Genomic DNA, 13,913 nt, shown 5'->3' with positions numbered 1-13,913 from the left:
GAATGGGTTTAGAATACAGTAACTCCCTTTAGGATTGCACCGTTAATCTTTTAACAAATCCGGTGGTTGGGTTACTAGAAATACACTCAGCAACACCTCACAACCCAGGCAGCTTCTGGGGAAGAAGGAGGCAGAGGCTGTTACCGCATTAGGTATTCCCAGCGATGTATCAAGAGTTTGAAACTGTTATAAAAAATTATGTTCGCACTTTGTTTGGCCCCTTTAGCTGTGAAGACGTCTTCCAACCATTTTTTAGCCGTGGAATCCAAAAACCCTTTTAAAGTGATGTTTTTTATAACATTTTCAAACTCTTAATACATCGCTGGGAATACAAAGTGCGGTAACCCCCAGAGATACAGAAGAGAAACTAGTGTAAATGGAAACCGTCGCTCTTAACCACTACACCACGCTGATGTACAAGCAGCTGGCCTGTCCCAATTCAGAAGGCGGGGGGAGATCCCACACAACTTGATACACCAGAATCAAACCCACATTCTCTTCACATCGGAAGCCAGGTTGTCAAAGAAAAGGGTTCAAGCCCGAACCTTTCTCCAGCATCCTAATTTCCCGCGCGGAAGAATCTGTTCTTGCACGCAGGATCGTTCCGCCGTGCAACCTCTCCCGCTGCAGTGTGAAGAAGTCCAGTCCAGACACAGGTTTGTCATTTCCTCTGCCATTTGGGCAAACTATGTGTAGAGCACACGCAGGCCCAGTGATAATTTGGACAAGCCCAAGCAACCCAGCAGGCGGAACCAACCCCTGAGCTAATCTTTACCAAGGGCAGGCTGACTTGCTAACTGCCAGAGATGTTAATAATTCCTTAAAGGAAAGAGACCATCCGTGACTGGCAGCAGAGGATCACAGGGGGGGGGGGAGCAGTGATAATCTGCAAGAGCAAAAGAAAAGGAAAATCCAGCAGCGCCTGAAAGACTAACGGCATTCATTGCAATACGAGCTTTCATGAATCGCTGATGAATTGAGCTCTGGCTCGCGAACGTTCGCACTGAAATAAATGTTGTGCCACAAGACTTCTTTGCTTTAAGAAAAAGAAGAAGAAGAGTTGGTTTTCATATGCCGTTTTTCTCTACCTTTTAAGGAGAATCAAACCGGCTTACAACTACCTTCCCTTCCTCTCCCCACGACAGACACCTTGTGAGGTAGGTGGGGCTGAGAGAGATCGGAGAGCATTGTGACTAGTCCAAGGTCACCCAGCAGGCTTCATGTGTAGGAATGGGGAAACCAACCTGGTTCTCCAGATTAGAGTCCACTGCTCTCAACCACTACACCAGTGTGGCCATCCAAGCATACTCTTAAGGGCTTTGCAAACTCACAACAAGGAATGAATGGATGAGACGGACTACAGGAAACCCTACTGCACATGTGCAGCCCGCCACACCGTCTTTACACACACCCGGGAAGCAAGACAGGAAGGCGCATCAGTTGCCTCTGTTTCTGGAACGGGACACTGGAAGGCAGGGTGAGAAGAGGCAGAGAATTCAGTTTAAGGGCCATCGCCAGATTACTAAGCACCCCATGTCTAATATCATGTAGAACAGGTACGGTCGCCAGGTCCCTCTTCACCACCGGCGGGAGGTTTTTGGGGCGGAGCCTGAGGAGGGCGGGGTTTGGGGAGGGGCTTCAATGCCATAGAGTCCTATTGCCAAAGCGGCCATTTTCCCCTGGGGAACTGATCTCTATCGGCTGGAGATCAGTTGTAATAGCAGGAGACCTTCAGCTACTACACAGTGCAGGGAAAAAGAGAGATAATTTTAAAAAACTGGGAAAGATGGGGTGAGAAACAATAAAAACAAACCCTGCAGTGGCAGCTGCCACTGAAGCAATGTTATTTTAATCTGCAGAGTGGATCAGATCTTGGGGGACCAATCAGAAGCCCAGCTGGGCAACGGGCCCCTCCCCAGCCACACCCACTTTCTAAAAATACTTGGCAGGTGCCAGGAACAATGCTGTTGGGTACCATGAACACATGAAGCTGCCTTATACTGAATCAGACCTTTGGTCCATCCAAATCAGTATTGTCTGCTCAGACCGGCAGCGGCTCTCCAGGGTCTCAGGCAAGTGTCTTTCACATCACCTACTTGCCTAGTCCCTCTAACTGGAGATGTCGGGGATCGAACCTGGGACTTTCTGCATGCCAAGCAGAGGTTCTACCACTGAGCCACAGCCCCTCTCCATGGCTCTCCAGGGTCTCAAGGTAGAGGTCTTTCACATCACCTACTTGCCTAGTCCCTTTAACTGGAGATGCCGGAGATTGAACCTGGGACCTTCTGCATGCCAAGCAGAGGCTCTACCTCTGAGCCACAGCCCCGCCATGTTGGGGATCCCTGGTGTAGGGTATCCAAAGGAGACCTGAAAGCAGCCCAGTGATGGACGTGGCGTCTCAGGAAGCCCGTCTTGATAAGCAACGGAAGAAAGCTGGTTATTAGGCCCCAAGACCGGTCCTCTACTAGGAAATATTTGGTTTTTGCCGCTTCGTGACCTCCTCCTCGTCGTCTTCCTCCTCTGTGCAAACCAACGGAGGAGGAAGCAAGAGGTCTTTGCAGTCCGGTGGCCTGTTTTTCATGCAGATGCCCGTTTCAAGCAAATCAGATCTCGTTTATTTCCCTCAATTAGCTTTATTAGTATGCCGAGAGCCACGGCAACTTCTTCCTGGCCACAACAAACAAAAACGGGAGGAATTTTCTGCCAGCCGGTGGCAGTTTTCGCAGAACGAACACAAAGGTCTTGTTGTAGATGACAAAGGAGCCTAGAGAAAGATTTCCACTCTCCCCACAAAAAAAAAGGTGGAGGGGGTGCTGTGGAGAGGGACAAAAATCAGGGAATCTACCCCGTTGGATAAACCCTGAAATCAGGGCTTTGGAGAATGCTTGGTGATAGAAGAAGACCCCCACGACAACTGGAATGCTAGCTTTTGGGTTCGTGCCCATACCAGCGGGGGGCACGGGCCGAAAGACTGGGTGTGGGGGCGGGTTCACAGTGCAGTTCGGTCCTGGACTCTCCACACTGTCAGGTTCCTGTAAATGTTAAACCATGGGGGGGGGGGAATGTGGTCCCACCCCAAAACATTTCATTTGGGGGAAGAAAACACACAATACTTAAAAAAACAAAAAACCTAAGCTTATTTCAATGCTGTAACATGAAGCACATCATTCATACCTTAGCTACTATATAAGATTGTACCTACTTGACACAATGTAAACATATAAATGACGTAGTTTTGTACCAGCAAAATTGTGAATATCCCTTGATATTAGGAGAGCAGCTAATTACTACACTGTTTAGTATCTTAGCGAATGTACCTTAAAAAAAGGTAAAGGTAGTCCCCAGTGCAAGCACTGGGTCATTCCTGACCCATGGAGTGACATTACATCCCAACATTTACTAGGCAGACTATGTTTACGGGGTGGTTTGCCACTGCCTTCCCCAGTCGTCTACACTTTACCCCCAGCAAGCTGGGTGGGTATTTGACCATCCTCGGAAGGATGGAAGGCTGAGTCAGCCTTGAGCTGGCTTCTGTCGAGATCGAACTCAGGTCGTGAGCAGAGTTTTTGACTGCAATACTGCAGCTTACCACTCTGTGCCACGGGGCATGTACCTTAGTGTTATTTGATTTATTTACTTCATTTATGTCCCATTTTTCTCCCTATGGGGGCCCAAAGCAGATAATTCAAGAGAGAGAAAAATAGGGCGACCCCAAGCAAACCAAAAAAAAAAGGAAAACAAGATACAAGCTGACAGGTGACAGCTTTATTGCCCTGTAAAGTCCCTCCTTGTTTCACAGTTCTTTTTGCTGAACCTTTCCACCGCAACTTTCCCGCTGTTTGCGGGCTTTGCCTCCTTGGACACCGCAAAATCATCTCCCCCCCCCCCCCGGGTGCAGGACTCATACACAGACTCACACAGCCTCTTCAGCAAAATGGTATTTTAGGCTCATGGGAGCCTTCCAAGTATTTGTTTCTCACAATATAGACATGAACACATGAATCTGCTTTATACTGAATCAGACCCTTGATCCATCAAGGTCAATATTGTCTACTCAGACTCTCCAGGGTCTCAGGCTGAGGTCTTTCACATCACCTGCTTGCCCAGTCCCTTTAACTGGAGATGCTGGGGATTGAGCCTGGGACCATCTGCATGCCAAGTAGATGCTCTACCACTGAGCCACGGCCCCTCCCTGTGGCACAGCATTTGGGGATTCTGAGTTTGTACCGACTGGGTGGAGGGGAAAGGGAAATGTCAGCCTTTGGATTTGCTATAGACCGAAATACTCTTGGGGTCTAATTTCCCAGCAATCTTGAAACAGGCTGGATTCCCCCCCACCCCCCGGATCTCTGGGCGCCAGGGCAACCAGGCACTTGGGATTTTGCCCGTTCTCTGCAGTAAGCAGAGGAAGCAGCCCAGTTTAAATGAGATGCTGGACAAGCACAGTAAGTCCCCCAGGTGAGCTCTTCCGCCTTACCTGTGTCACATCGCCTTGGGACTGAGCCTACCTCTTTCTTGGGTAAACACAGACAGGGCAAACGATGACCCAAAGAAGGGAAAGAGCTCATTCATACACCTCTGAGTGGAAAAGGAAGGAAACAACGTTGTTTGGGGGAGCCTGCAAGGTTTCACCTGGAACAGACCCACCTCATCCCCCACAAATAGCACTGATCTGGGAGATCCATATTCCAATCCTCATGCAGCAACGAAGCTGGCTGGGTGAACCTGGACCGGGTTCTTAACCAAGGCTATCTCCTAGGATTGTCGGGAGGTTGAAATGAGGGAGGGAAAGCCACATACTCCATCCTCGGTTCCTCGGGGCAAGGGTAGGATAACAAGGAGAGAGAGAAAGAACCGACCGCTCCAAGACACTGGCTTGTTGGGATCTCTCTCACGAACCACATGCAAAATGCAAACCCATTTTCTTTATTACCGTATGTCATGCCTCGGACCGGTTTTTGTATGGATTCTTTGTCCAGTTCTGCAACCCTAGTCCTTCTGCATTGTTTATCGGAAATCTTCGTCGTCTGACTGAATCACTTTTCATATTTTGTCATATTCCAACCAAGGACCAACTGAATCAGCAAAACCACCATTTGTCTGAACTCCATATTCAAAGTCACCCAGCAAAAATCCCTAACTTCTGGATAAAAATGAGGATTTATTTTTATTTACCCCATTTCTAAGCCCACCTTTCTGCCTGGACAAGGCCAGGAGGGGTTTTTCCCCTTACAGCATTCCTGCATGTTTGAGACAGCATCGCAAAACGCATGAAATACCACCCAGCAAGAGCCCAAGCTGTTGATGCTTAGAAACCCCCCCCACACACACACACTGCTGATGAGTCCTCCCCCCAAATTGCAGGGTCACAATAGTGTATGGCTTACCTCTGTCCTCCACATGCCTTCCGCCTACTACATCTAGCTACCCTTGCCCTTCCCTTTGTGTAAAATTAGATTGCAAGTTCCTAGGAACTGAGACCTGCTGTTCTTTTTAAATATATATTTTTATTTTATTTAAAAAAAATTTATGGGGGAACCGTCAAAAGCCATCAGCCCAACAGAATATTTTTTTAAGAAAGAAAAAAAAAGGTATGTAAAGTAGAGACTAAAATATAACAATGAGGGGCAGATCTACACATCAGTTTCTATAAAAGATGTCCAGATATGAACACATGAAGCTGCCTTATGCTGAATCAGACCCTCGGTCCATCAAAGTCTGTATTGTCTACTCAGACCGGCAGCAACTCTCCAGGGTCTCAGGCAGAGGCAGGGTGGCCAGCCTCCAAGCGGTGGCAGGAGATCTCCTGCTATTACAACTGATCTCCAGCCGATAGAGATCAATTCCCCTGGGGAAAATGGCTGCTTTAGTAATTGGACTCTATGGCATTGAAGTCCCTCCCCTCTCCAAACCCTGCCCTCCTCAGGCTCTGCCCCAAAAACCTCCACCTGTGGCGAAGAGGGACCCGGCAACTCTAGGCAGAGGTCTTTTATATCACCTACTTGCCTAGTCCCTTTAACTGGAGATGCGGGGGATTGAACCTGGGACCTCCTGCATGCCAAGCAGATGCTTTACCACTGAGCCACGGCCCCTCTTAAAATAAACCCATGCACAATGGTTGTCTATATAACATGCATTCAATTATTGATAAGCTCCTCAATCCACTGAGTTACAGGAGGTGCGCATTTATCTTCCCAGTGCTGTAGTATAAATCTTTTAGCTGTAGTAAAGGCATGGAAGGTCCATTTTTGTTGACCACTGGTTAGCCTCCAAGGGACAGGCAGATAGTTTAAAAGTACAAAAGAACCCTCAAAAATCAATGAACATTCTAATACCAAATTGCTATGAGCAATAAGTTCTTCCCAGAAAAGACAAATGACTGGACATGGCCAAAGCATATGTTTAGGGATTGCATCCTGTGTGTTACACCACCAGTGCTTAGACACTTTACTCAGTCCTTTGCTAAAGAGTCATTGCAGTGTCCAGTATATCCCAAACATTTTTTTATTTTTTTTTTGCTGAATAAGGAGCAACTTTGGATCCACAGAGAGAGCAGGTATAAACTTTAAGGCCGTATCCCATGGCTTTGGCAAAATGGGGCAATCTAGCTCTTTATTGCATTCATTGTTGAGACTCTGCATATTATATTTATTAATCGGCATCAAATATTTATAGACAAATATCGCAGGTTTCGTTTACTGCATCGATTCAATTCGAGTTTCCAGGGCAAAGGGGAACTCTGCTGAATGCTGCAGGGCCTTATTTAGATACCAACAGATGTTGCTACTTAATTATTTCCATTCTATATCAGGTGGCACCTCATATCTAGACCTCAGCTCAGAAAATGGCAAAAACTCATCACCAAAAAAATTGGGGATCCAACCAAACGGGGGGATTAGAATTCACCCACAAGCTTGACGATAACTCATTAGACCTCCATCAAAACCATGGTTCACTCCCATTCTAGTTGCCATTTGTTTAACACAGTTTACACAGTTATTGCCCACTAAAACCCTATGGGGTTACCAGAAATCAGCTGTGACTGGACAGAGCGCACACACACACATGCCCAGGGAAATGCCCATCGCCACCCTGGGGTCAAGAAGCTATTTTCCTCCAGGACAGATTAGCCATGGATCCTGGAGGATTTTGGGGGGGGGGCAATCTTCTGGGCATGGAGTAGGGGTCACTGGGGTGTGTTTGTGGGGGGGGGAGGTAGTTGTGAATTTCTTGCATTGTGCAGGAGGTTGGACTAGATGCCCCTGGTGATCCCTTCGAACCCTATGGTTCTATGCCGCTGTTGTGAACTGCACCTGCACTTATCTGAAAGTGAGACTTGGGTAGAAGTATCACAGAATGGTGCACGGTGTTTGTATACCATTGCCTGTCGACCCCACCATTTACCAGATTTTTCCTCTCTGTAGCCATTTAAGAACACCTGCAAACCAATGCACTTCACGCATTTGACGAAGTAGGCTTGTCCACATCTTGGAGGCCGGCCACAAGGCTCTTTTTCGAGTTTTACCAAAAGGGGTGGTTTAAGAACTCCCAAGTGATGGGAGGGATAGGGTTGCCAGCCTCCAGGTGGTGGCTGGAGATCTCCAGCTATCACAACCGATCTCTGGGCAACAGAGATCAGTTCACCTGGAGAAAATGGCTGTTTTGGGAATTGGACGGCTTTGAAGTCCCTCCCCTCCCCAAACTCTGCCCTCCTCAGGCTCTGCCCCCAAAGCCTCCCTTTGGTGGCAAAGAGGGACCTGGCAACCCTACGTATTTACTTGAAAGGAATGTGTCCCTGAATGTAAGACAACCCCCGTCAAAAATGTTGTACACAGAAACAAAACAAAAAATATATTATTGAACATAACTCTTATCTTGTAGGATCACACTTTTTTTATAGCATACCAGTGAAAAAACAGTCTTACGTTTGAATAAATACCGTACCAACGTTGTCAGTTTAACAAGCGCCAGCTGCTCTTTAAATTTGTTTGTCAGAATAACATTACAAAAGCAATTCTCCTCCACATATTTCAATTTTGCGCTTTCCTTTTACGCCCCAGGTCTGCCCAACCTGCGGGGACCCCCCTAGTGAAGAGGTATGTTGCAAACTCTCCTCCAGGAGAGCCGAAGATCCAACCCCTGCACGCACGCACGCACGCACGCAAGCAAGCAAGCAAGCAAGCAGGCGGCACCTGCCTCCGCTTCCCAGCAGAGCAGGGAGAACAAAGCCACATAAAACCATCGGCCACAATGCAAACAGAAAGCGGACCCAGGAAACAAGCCAGCCTCCCGCTTCAGACTTCAGGGGGTGGGAAGCAGAAGAAGAAACCAGCTCCAGCCAACCGTGCCCCCCCACACACACACACAAGAGGCCTGCAGGCAGCTGACCGGTTTGCAAAAGGCAAGGATCCTAGGCTCAGTCCCAGGGAGGGGGTGACCTGAAGGTCATCAAGTCCAGCCCCCTGATCCAAGACAGGCACAATACGCACAGAGCGGCTAAGAGGCCCGGCTCAGTTTCCTTACTGCAGGCCATCTCCCGGGTGGAAAGCTGAGCTCTCCACTGCCCGCTTGGAAAGCCATAATTTATTTATTCAAAAGCTGATAAGGCACCCGCCCAACCGGACCGCCCCACCTGAAGCAGCGCCGACCTTCCACAGGAATCCAACGGCCCAGAACAATCAGTCAGTCGACCAGCAATAAAACTTTCACAAAAGGGGATTACAAAATTTAAGACTGTTTACAACTCCGTCTACACACAGGGATCTTTTTTGTGCTGCTAACTTCAAAGTTCAGAAGAGCAAGGTTTCTCTCCCTCCCTCTGTAGAATGCACCTACCTTTTCTACACCCCCCCATAGCTCCATTTCCAACAAAACCTCCATCATGGAAAAAGCAGTCGTTCAAAGTGACCCTCCCCCCCCCCCAAGGTAGCAGAAACAAAGGATGGAAAGAGAAAATAGGGATTTAGGGTGTTCACAGAAAGGTGTGTACACAAGGGGTGGAAACAGATGCTGGCTAGATCTGTACAGGAGAGAAAGGTAAGAGAAGGTGATGTCAAAATTATGGTTATGGGGCAGGGGAACGGGGGGGGGGGAGAGAAAAGGGGGTGATCTAGATGCCCCAATGTAGGGTCACCCACCTCCAGGTGATGCCTGGAAATCTCCTGGAATTATAACTGATCTCCAGAACACAGAAATCAGTTTTCCTGCAGGGACAGGTGGCTTCAAGGGTGGACTCTACGGCATTTCTACCCCACTGAGGTCCCTCCCCAGACTCAACTCCCCAAATCTCCAGGAATTGGCCAGCCTGGAGCTGGCAACCCTAACAACAAGGGGTGGAAACATGAGGCAGAAGGTTCCAGCGGCTTCTCTCGGAAGGGAAGGAGAGGGTCAGGGACAGTTAAGAGGCCCTCGGCACCTTTGGGAGTGGAGAAAAGGAAGGGGAACATGTGGGTGCCCCAGGGTGTGTGTGTGGGATCTCCCCCAGGCATGGGGATGCCACAGGAAATGACATGAGAGGGAAGGGGAAGTAACCGGAACCGGCTGAGCAAGGACAATCTCCATGCATCAATCTGACAAAGTGAGCTTTGGTTCATGAAAGCCCCAGCTGAAATAAAACAGTGTTTATCCTTAAAGTGTCCTATGCTGCAAGCCCCACCACACAAAGAAAAGGCCCTGCTGTGAGGGGCAGGGCGGTGTAGTGGTTAGCCACTTGGCCAGGGGTAACTGGGATCCAGCCCCCATGAAGCCATAACACTTGCTGGGCAAGCCAGACTCAAGAAAGGTGGACTATAAATAACGTCAACAGATGAAAACTCATGTGACCCAGCCTGCCTCATAGGGCTGTTGTGCAGAAAACACAGAACAGTTAATAATGTCTATGCCAGTTTGCTCTCTTTGGGAAAAAGGGCAGGGTTGAAGTCTGCAAGAGGGGCCAGGGATGTCTCTGGAGGGGGCAGGCCCCATAAGCTGGGGGTCAACAAGCCCATTTGGGGGGGGGCAGAAGGCCCCAGCTTCGGTCCCCAGCATCTTCGAGACCTCCAGCAGCAAAAGGTGGGGCAAAGATATTTCTCTGCTCCAGTCTGGAGAGCTGGCCCAACAATAGGGGAAGGGGGGGGGAGAGACAGAAAAAAAGAAAAAGAGCCAAGAAAGGGGAGAAGGAGGAAAGTTCCAAAGGACCAAATTTGGATGGGGGCAGGTGGAGAGAAAGAGGGACCAGGTGGGGCTTGAGGGGGGGGGCAGCCGGAACCCACACGCGGATCGCCCCCCTCCCCCCCCCAACAATTAAGTTTGGTCCCTACAGAGATGAGCCGCGAACACCCAATCCCTTATTTATACTTTGCATTAAATTTTATATTAGGGATTGATTTAATAACGTTGGATAGGATAAGAACAGGTTAATTAAAATAACACTGGGATCAGCCACGCGAGCAAAAGTTCATACAATCCATTTGACGATGGGAGAGGGAGAGGGGGAAGTCATTTGATTGTTAAATTATAGTAATAATAAAAAGAAAAAAACAAGGAATATGATATTGGTTTTGTTGATACATTAAATGAAGAAAATAATAAAAAAAACTATTTACAGAGATGAGCCGTGAACAAGGCGAGGGAATGAATGGGCGGCGGGTGGGGGGGGGGAAGGCAAATATCCCCTCTCAGCCCAAGCCAAAGAAGGGGCGGGAGACGACAATGGCAGGTGGGGGGGACTAGCAGGTGGGGGGGGGGAACAGGCGTGGGGGGGGTGCGGGGGGGGGACACTAGTAGGTGCTCCCAGCCGTTCGGAGGCGCACCAATGCCTGGGAGGAGGGAAGCCAAGAAATGGGGGTGGGGGGGTTAAAGCCAGGGACCCCCCACCCCACCCCAGGAAAGAAGGGCTGCAACCTCCCCCCCGCCCGGGTACCTTGGCGAAGTAGAGCATCCAGAGCTCGTAGAGGCGCTCCTTGGAGGCCATCCTCCGGGCCGGCTCAGCGCTGCGCTGCGGCGCCGGGCTGCATCCTCCGGCGGGGCCGGGGCGCGGCGGGCTTCCCCGGGCAGCGCCGCCGCCTCCCTCCGCCATGCTGGGCGGCGGCGGCGGCGGCTCCTCCTCCCGCTCCCGCACCTGATCCCGCCCCGGGCAGGTGGGTGGGGACAGGTGGGTGGGTGGGAGACGCCCCCCGCGCGCGCGCGCGCCGGCCGCCCTGCTCCGGCCACTCGCGGAGAGCCCCCCGGGCGCGCCCCTCCGGGGTGGGCGGCGCGGTCTGCTCGCGGGTAGGGACCCCTTGGTGGGAGGTCTACTCGGGAGTCAGCCTCCCCCCCCCGCAGTTCAACGGGGCGGATGCTGGTCGACTTCTGGAGACGCCCGGGCGAAGACGCACGGTCGCTGGAGCCTGCTTTCTTCCCTGTTCCAGCCAGGATCCGGCCAGGATCGAACGCACGGGACGTGCGTTCGATCCTGGCCGGATCCTGGCTGGAACAGGGAAGAAAGCAGGCTCCAGCGACCGTGCGTCTTCGCCCATGGAGCGACCCCTCGAACGCCCCATCCTTTTTTTTTTAATTTTAATTGATTTTTATAACATTAAACAAAACAAAGGCAATAATAATAATATTTTTTAAAAAAATAAACAAAACAAATGCAATAATAATAATATTAAAAAAAATTAAAATATAGTACAAAAGAGTATCTCCATATACTGATTCATACATTCAGGGTTACAAAATTCTAAGGTTCAACAAGATACCCCTCCGACCCTCCGCCCGCCACAAAAAAGTGGCCCCACCGCCCGACTTCCGAAGAAGGGCCTAAACAGTTTTAGAAATATCTATTAACAGTACAATATAAAAATATTACAACTAGTTTCTATAACTCACTAATTGTGTGTGTGTGTTAAGTGCCGTCAAGTCGCTTCCGACTCATGGCGACCCTATGAATGAAAGTCCTCCAAAATGTCCTATCTTTGACAGCCTTGCTCAGATCTTGCAAATTGAAGGCTGTGGCTTCCTTTATTGAGTCAATCCATCTCTTGTTGGGTCTTCCTCTTTTCCTGCTGCCCTCAAATTTTCCTATCATGATGGTCTTTTCCACTAATTAAAATGGTAAAATCCATCGTTGCCAGTTTATCCCAATATGTGGCGGCCTTTGCCCAAGTTTTTTTTTTAATTCTTCCATATCTTTTCCATGTAGGAATTCGGTTAGTTTGGCCATCCTCATATACATCCATCATTTCTCTCTCCAGTCACTGATTGAAGGTTTATTCACTTGCTTCCAAACTTTAGCTATGACAATTCTTGCAGCACGAACGGCCCATCCTTAACAGTCTTGCAAGCGAAAAAGGGGATTTACTCCCGAGTAAACCTGCCTAGGGTTGCAGCCTTCCTCGTTGTCGTGAATGAAAGTTGCCCTGGTCGTTCCACAGCTGTTCACTCGGCAACCCCCCACTGATTTACTCACAGGTTGCAGGACAGATATCTGGTTGCCGGCCTCCAGGTGGGGCCTGGAGCTCTCCCGGAATTACAGCTGATCTGCCAGCCACAGAGATCAGATCCCCTGGAGGAAATGGCATCTTCCCAGGGTGGACTCTATGGCACTATACCCCGCCAACACCCTTCACGTCCCTAAACTCTGCCCTCCCCAGCCTTTACCCCCAAATCGCCAGGAATTTCCCAACCCAGAGTTGGCAACCTTAAGGATTCAGTAATGGATGGATTGAGTCAGGACTGTAGCTTTGAGGCAAGGTCTTTCTTAGAAGCCCAGAAGTAGGCTGGAGAAACGTTTGCTCGTTGCCTTGGTCAAGAGTAAACCATTTTGAGAGGTATCTTCATAAAGGGGTTATTCATTTACAGTATTTATAATCCGCCTTTCTCATTGAGACGCCAGGCGGATTACACAGAGGAAGTCAACGGAATGGGGCATCCCAAAAACATCCAGAAATTTGAAAACAGAACTGAAGCAAAGCATAGATGTTAATTAATGTGACATGTTAAAACTATGCAAAAATTACACAGTAGGAAACTACTTACAACAGATAGTACGAACTATACACATTACATAGCCCACGTCCCTAACCCTTTACCCCAAGTATCTTTCTGAATCATTTTGTTACAGTACTACCTTGTAGGAAAACCCTCTTAAATAATTCCATTTTGCATAGTTTGAACACACATGAAGCTGCCTTATACTGAATCAGAACCTTAGTCCATCAAAGTCAGTATTGTCTACTCAGACCGGCAGCGACTCTCAAGGGTCTCAGGTAGAGGTCGTTCACATCACCTACCTGCCTGGTCCCTTTAACTGGAGATGCCGGGGATTGAACCTGGGACCTTCTGCATGACAAGCTGATGCTCTACCACTGAGCCATAGCCTCTCCCTTGTGGAAAGCCAGGAGAGCGGGAGCCTTCCCGACCTCTTTGAGCAGGCCATTCCATAAGGTGGGGGCCACAACAGAGAAGGCAGGCGGTTATCGATTTTGCCCATTTGCAGGTTGGCCCCCGCAGAAGGCCCTGCTCCAATGAGTGAAACTGTCGTGGTGGTGGAGCAATGTTTACTCAGAAGGCAGTCTCAGCGAGCTGAATGGGGAACAGCCAGTGTGGTGTAGCGGTTAAGAGTGCTAAGACTCTTAAAACTCTTATCTGGAGAACCGGGTTTGATTCCCCACTCCTCCACATGAGCGGCAGACTCCAAAATCTAGTGAACCGGGTTGGTTTCCCCACTCCTCGACATGAAGCCAGCTGGGTGACCTTGGGCTAGTCACAGTTCTCTCTGAACTCTCTCAGCCCCACCTACCTCACAAGGTGTCTGTTGTGGGGGAGGGAAGGAGATTGTAAACTGGTTTGATTCTCCTTTAAAAAGATAAAGTTGGCATACAAAAACCAACTCTTCTTCTTTCCTGAGAGTAAGCCCCATTGAGTAGACCAGAGTAGGATTCTGAGTAGAATTG

At 49.3% G+C, this 13,913-nt stretch overlaps 1 protein-coding gene across 1 annotated transcript in view; it reads right to left on the bottom strand.

Annotated features, from left to right (window-relative positions):
* Window positions 1-10,945, bottom strand: part of NBEAL2 (neurobeachin like 2) — a 149,730-nt gene extending 138,785 nt beyond the window's left edge. The window contains exon 1 of the mRNA XM_056857150.1: window positions 10,901-10,945. Coding sequence (XP_056713128.1) covers window positions 10,901-10,918 — 18 coding nt within the window. The 5' untranslated portion in view covers window positions 10,919-10,945. The remainder of the gene's footprint in view (window positions 1-10,900) is intronic.
* Window positions 10,946-13,913: the final 2,968 nt, after the last annotated feature.

The sequence above is a fragment of the Euleptes europaea genome, chromosome 11, assembly GCF_029931775.1.
Source record: "Euleptes europaea isolate rEulEur1 chromosome 11, rEulEur1.hap1, whole genome shotgun sequence".
NCBI classification, from domain to species: Eukaryota; Metazoa; Chordata; class Lepidosauria; order Squamata; family Sphaerodactylidae; genus Euleptes; species Euleptes europaea.
The sequence above is the reverse complement of the archived record's forward strand: the minus strand, read 5'-3'. Positions and strand labels throughout refer to the sequence as shown.